Raw genomic sequence first — 6,695 nt, 5'->3', positions numbered from 1 at the left:
ACTTCTAATATATAAATAATGGTCTATCTCACAGGTAAACCATGTTTATTTAAACTTTCCTCTGATTTGAGATGTTTATATGCTTTTAATATTTTATTAAAAGTGCCAAATTGAATATTTGTGTGCATACATCTTTATAAATTAACTCCCTAATACAGACTTTTAGATTTGAAATTGCAGGGCCAAAGGGACTGAACATTTCAAAATTGACTACCTGAGTTTGGAATAATTAATATAACCACAAGTAGTATAATACAAATTCTTATGTCTTCACTCTGTTATCCACAATGTGTAATATATTTTATATAAATAACCAATTAAAAATGTTTGGGTATCTCAATATGATTCAAATTTTATTTTTTAATATTTATTTTAAATATTACCAGTGTTTATTGGCTACTGGCTTGGTGTTCTAGGACTGTTGTTGCCAATCACCAAAACTTGAGTGGCTTAAAACAAGCATTTGTCGCATCAGTATTCTGGAGTTTAGGAGTCAAATTAAGTTGTTGGCAGGGTTATATTCTCTCTGACAGCTCTATGGGAGAATCCGCCCTGGCCTGTTTCTGCTTCTCGTGTTTGCCAGCAATACGTCTCATTCCTTAACTTGTAGCTGCATCACTCCAGGAACGTGGCTGTCTTCTCCCCTGTGTGTCTTCCCACTGTCTTCTCTCCATGTGTGTCTGTGTCCATATTTTTCCTTTTTATAATGACACCAGTCATATTGGATTAGTGCCCACCCTAATCACCTCATTTTAGTTTGTCCCACTGTGTGGAAAAAAAAAAACAAAAAAAAAAACCTATTTCCAGATAAGGTTGTATTCTGAGATACTGGGGTTAGGATATCAACATAAGTTTTTTGGGGGTGAGGGGGGCACAATTCAACCCTTAGCAAATTCTTAACCTGTTTTTCCGTTGATAGTTTAAAAGTTTGTTTGGAACTAATTTAAGTATATATGATTTAAGAATATATTATTATATAGGTAGGGCATATTTTTCACTTTATTTCATGTAAATTTTGTCTATTATTTTTAAGAGCCCTAAAGTTCATTTCTAATCTGAGAGCAGAAAGATGGTTCTATTCTTTAATTAAACTGTCTATCATGTCTAGAATTTATTTTGGTAACTCGTATGAAGGAAGTATCTATCTCCCTCCCTCCCTCCTTCTGTCCTTTCCTTCCTTCCTCATTTCAAATAGTTCTTGTAAAATGCTTAAAATGTTGACCTGGTAGTTGAGGCTACTTGGGAATATGGTACTCTAGTCAGGTTTGTGCACAGATACATACACATGGGAGGGCAGTGTTAAAGCGCTGGAGGTTGATGGACAACCTAAGGAGAGACTGAAGGAGAAAGTGTATAGTTTCAGACCTGATTCAGGTCTAAAGGGATTCTACAAGTTTCTTAACTACTAAAAGCCCCATCTCCCCTGGGCCTACTTCCTTTGCATAGTATTGTCTTTTTGAGGGCTGCCTTAACTTCATGGTTCCTCAGACAGTAAATGATGGGGTTGAGGAGTGGGACAACAGCAGTGTAGAGAACAGATACCACTTTGTTGGAATCACAGGCATACATGAGCTTGGGACGGGCATAGGTGAAAAGGGTTGTGGAATAAAACAGAATTACTACTGTCAGGTGAGAGGCACAGGTGGAGAATGCCTTTTGGCGGCCCTGAGCAGAAGGGATCCGGAGGATTGTGGTGAGGATGGTGGCATAAGAGGCCACCACAACACAAAGGGGGACAGCAATGACCATGAGGGCCAAGAAGAAGTCCACCAGCTCAGCCTGTGAGGAGTCGTCACAGGAGACATTGAGGAGTGGAGAGATATCACAAAAGTAGTGATTAATATGAGGAGTGCCACAGTAGTGAAGTCGGGCTATGAAAATCATCTTAATCATGGCAGTTGTGAGACCAGAGAACCAGGAGCCCCCAGCCAGTGCACCACAGAGCCCGTTGGTCATGATGACTGGGTAGCGCAGTGGATTACAAATGGCTACATAGCGGTCAAAAGCCATGACAGCAAGGAGGATGTACTCAGTGCAGACAAAGGTCACAAAGAAGTAAAGTTGAGTCATACAGCCATTGAAGGAAATGCTCTTGTCATGGCTGAGGAAATCCACCAGCATCTTGGGGCTGATGACTGTGACATACCACATCTCCAAGAAAGAGAGGTGGCTCAGAAAGAAGTACATGGGCTTGTGCAGCTGCCCATCACTGCGAATGGTTAGGATGATAACTAGGTTCTCTAGCAGCGTCAGCAGGTAGACTGCCAGGAAAACGGTGAAGAGGAGAAACTGGAAGGCTGGTCGTGTTGGAAATCCCAGAAGAATAAAATGCATGGTTGCTGTACGATTTTGTACATCCAGAAAGCTGGGGATTGTGACTGGCTGTGGGCACAGACAAAGTCAGTTCTTTCCATGTCCCAAGCACCAACCTATGATTATTTAAACTGATACAGCAACCTATGTTTACTTATACTGATAGAACCACCACTGGTAAATTCATTATAATAGGAGCTCTTTTGCTTTTATATCTTTATTTTCTCTTTAATTATGATGAAACCAAAAACTCCTGAGCAAAGACAGACTGTAGGGAGATTTTATTTTATTTTATTTTATTTTATTTTCCTTTTTGTCTTTTTTCGTGACTGGCAACAGATCGCAACCCTCAGTGTCGCGCCTGCACTGGAACGGGACCGGCAACGGGATCGCAACCCTCGGTGTTGCACCCGCACCTTGCTCAGCCAGTGAGCNCACAGACAAAGTCAGTTCTTTCCATGTCCCAAGCACCAACCTATGATTATTTAAACTGATAGAGCAACCTATGTTTACTTATACTGATAGAACCACCACTGGTAAATTCATTATAATAGGAGCTCTTTTGCTTTTATATCTTTATTTTCTCTTCAATTATGATGAAACCAAAAACTCCTGAGCAAAGACAGACTGTAGGGAGGCACAGACAAAGTCAGTTCTTTCCATGTCCCAAGCACCAACCTATGATTATTTAAACTGATACAGCAACCTATGTTTACTTATACTGATAGAACCACCACTGGTAAATTCATTATAATAGGAGCTCTTTTGCTTTTATATCTTTATTTTCTCTTTAATTATGATGAAACCAAAAACTCCTGAGCAAAGACAGACTGTAGGGAGATTTTATTTTATTTTATTTTATTTTATTTTCCTTTTTGTCTTTTTTCGTGACTGGCAACAGATCGCAACCCTCAGTGTCGCGCCTGCACTGGAACGGGACCGGCAACGGGATCGCAACCCTCGGTGTTGCACCCGCACCTTGCTCAGCCAGTGAGCGGCCGGTCTGTATGTGGGATCCGAACCCTCGGCGGGAGCGCCACCACGCTCTCCAGCGGCACACTGTAGCAGTGTGCCACTGGGCCAGCCCTAGGGAGATTTTATTTTAATGTCTTTTTCATATTAGCTCAAGAGGAATAACTTGTTTAAGGTTACACACAAGGGAAATCATAATTTCCTAATTCCCAGAGCTGAGCTCTGCCAGTATATGACTGTTAGGAATGAAAGATAAACTCATACCTCCCTTTCAACATCCTCATCTACTGCGTGTAGAAATGAAGCAGAAGTCCCCATGTCCATTGTCTAGGTATAATTCCTGTGACTCTGGAGTGGTTGCATTACGCTGTCTATCTGTAAAATGAGTAGAATCCTCCTGTTTTTATCAAACAAGGTTGTAAAACTTGAATGAAGCAAAGTTGAGCACACCCACAGGATAATTAATAGCAAAAACCAGATTTGATACAAATAGTCACCACCTCCTCAGAGAACAAAATTGAATGAATAATTCGAAGGGTAATATCTGCTTCAATCTAATTGATTGTATAGAATACTTGGTTAAGAATTTGAAAAAAGTACCTTCAGATGCAATTGTGTCTCTCTAGAGTTACCTGAACATATTAGTTATGCTTTCAGAATATTAGTTACTTTATTTCCAAGGTGGTAATAATAGGGTTGAGTTCACCACATTTTGTGAATATCAAATGGGCTTCAGAATTTAACTTATTTCTATGGATATTTACTGTTACCTTTCCAGGCTAGTCTACTTACACATACGTGGTAACCCTCAGCCCCCTTCTCACCCCACCCCTCCTCTTAGCCTCACACACTCATCCAAAAAAATAGAAAGCTAAATGGTACAAACAGCAATATTTGTGAATGAGAAAGGGGGAAAGGGCCATAGGAGGTTTTCAAAGGTGTTAAATTAAAGAACTCATAATCTGTTCGAGAGTAATATCAATAATAATAATAATAATAATGCCTTTTATTATTGACTGTCTCCATTCCTGTCCATTAATTCAGAAAAATGTGTGGCCTCTTCCCAGCTTAGGCTGAGAATCATTCCGAAACCTACTGGATATTGAACACCGTACCATTTCCAGCCTTTCTCTATGCCCTACTGCTTGATTCCTCTTTCCTGCTCTTCTCCAGAGCCCAAATCACTCTTGTTCTCCATTTCTCAACAGCCTAACTTTTGTAACATAAATATGTCAGACAACTGGGAAAGGGCTATTTTTTCTTGAAGGAAGTGGTCATGGAGTAAAAGACCTGGAAACGCCTACCCTATCCATTTCCCTCCTCCCATTTAGATCTCAGCTTTAGTATTATAAAAGAATGAAGAGTAATTAACTCCTAATTATCCATATTTAGAGAGGAAAACAGACAGAGATAACCAAAAAAAAAAGGCAAAAAATTTATAAAAGTGCAAATTAAACAAATAATTTTGTTTTCTGTTAGAATACAATTCCTTAAATACACACACACACCACACAAAAATTGGCCTTGCACATCACAACCTAATATTGACAAAACAATGGGATAATGGGGCTCATAAACAAGGCAAGGTTTATGAATTGTCCCTAGCTTTCCCTTCATTCTGCTTTCTTTTAATCTCTGTATACAAGAGTCCAAACCAACTCAAAATCTATTTGTGAGTAGTTTAGGCTGGTCTCCATTCTGGCTTTCTCTGACTACATCTCCATGCTTTGCAATGAACAGATGATATTAGCATGTTTCTAGCTACATGGACATATGTCTTTTGTGTATTTAATAGGAGGGGTAGCATACTGTTTGAGAGGCACTTCCTTGGTCCATAGTAATAGGATATCAGTCTCCAGAGTCATGCACTTGAAATTAGTCCCTAAATGTATTTTTATATTTCAGAAAACTATAGGCAAGGCATTATGTCCTAATGTCCTCTCTTCCTGGAACCATCCCCAGTGCCCCCTAGAAGAATTCTAGCCTAAAAACATTGTTTTAAGAATGACTCAAGGAAATAATGCAATATATTCTCAGTACGTTGGCAATAAATATTGTCATTCTCAGGGTTGATGCCTTGGACTTGAAGCTGGAATTTAAAAAACAAAAACAAACAAAAAAAACACCCTCATTTAATTTTAAGACTAAGAATTAATAAACAAAGTAAGGAATATTTTTACAGGAACTATGAATCTATTCATTCTTCTTCTACTCCCAACAGAAATATAAAAGTCCAGATGTAACATTACCAATAAATTAGCACTTTTACCGGAACAAAGAAATAAAGAAAATAGAGTATATACAGCCATTATGTCAAGAACATCTGACTGAGCAGTTTTATCATTTGAGCATGAAACTTAGCTTTGAGTTTTCTAGTCACCAGGTAAAACAGGAAAACAATTGGAAGTACAAATGATCACATTTGATCTTCAAAATTCTGCTATTAAATATACAAATGATACATGTATATGTGTATATATGTGTGAATATATGTATATAATTGTTGCATTTTTATAAATGGAAAAATTAATGTACAAGGAGGTGGAATGCTTTATCAAAAGTTGGAGATATAGTAAGGGGTTTAGGTTTCTAACCTGTAGAGCTACATTGTCACATCCCAGTATCCGCCAAGACTGTTGGACAGTCCATCCGGCAGACACATGAGGAAAAGAGCAAGGCTCACATGGTTACAATCTTCCCTCCAGAGGATGTTCTACAGCAACTGGATCCTGAGGAGGGTGCCCTAACTGTTTGGCAGCATCCCAGGGCCAGATGATGTCCCACGTTTGCATATCATTTTATAATATCTTAAAGCACACTTTCATCTAATTGTCACAAGCAGGAAGTTAACTGGAACAAATGTTGTAGTATCCATTTGACCCAAAGATATTAAATATTTAGCTGAAGATCACACAGCTGGTTGCTTAATGATAGAATCAAAATTAAATACCAAATTTCATTTTTATAACCCACTGCCTTTTGTGTATTAGTAAGCAGAGGATAATCTGTGACTTGAGGAAGTGTTTTTTTTTTTTTGTTTTGTTTTGTTTTTTGGGATTGTTTTGAGCATTAAAACCTTTTATAGCAGTTGTAATAGCACTCTAGATGAGGTATAAAAAATTAGCAGTAAATAAAGAATACATGTCAGGATGAGAGCCCAGAGCCAGGTGAAGATTCCAGTACTCTGAATCTTAAACACATTACTTAGCAGCAGCTTTAAACTGTTTCATTGTTCCTTGTAGCTGACTCTCGGTTGTCCATTGTGAACTTAGCTCATGGAATAATAGCATTGTAAAACCAGTAGTATTTTAATTCAAACTTCCTTTTTTCCCCTCTTATATAAAGGGGTCCTAGAATGTTTAAGTGATTTTCCTAAACTTGAACAACTATATAGTGGCAAAGTAGAAATT

General features: G+C 38.3%; 1 protein-coding gene across 1 annotated transcript; it reads right to left on the bottom strand.

Annotated features, from left to right (window-relative positions):
- Positions 1-1,398: 1,398 nt before the first annotated feature.
- LOC103610149 (olfactory receptor 6Y1) lies at positions 1,399-2,357 on the bottom strand. The gene has a single exon (XM_008594373.1). It carries the CDS (start codon positions 2,332-2,334, stop codon positions 1,399-1,401), a length of 936 nt encoding a protein of 311 aa, XP_008592595.1. The 5' UTR covers positions 2,335-2,357.
- Positions 2,358-6,695: the final 4,338 nt, after the last annotated feature.

Source organism: Galeopterus variegatus, unplaced genomic scaffold (genome assembly GCF_000696425.1).
Source record: "Galeopterus variegatus unplaced genomic scaffold, G_variegatus-3.0.2 Scaffold10672, whole genome shotgun sequence".
NCBI lineage: Eukaryota > Metazoa > Chordata > Mammalia > Dermoptera > Cynocephalidae > Galeopterus > Galeopterus variegatus.
The sequence above is the reverse complement of the archived record's forward strand: the minus strand, read 5'-3'. Positions and strand labels throughout refer to the sequence as shown.

What these genes read in the sequence shown, in the direction of transcription:
- LOC103610149 (XM_008594373.1), bottom strand. Translation starts at nt 2,334, where the DNA reads ATGCATTTTATTCTTCTGGGATTTCCAACACGACCAGCCTTCCAGTTT.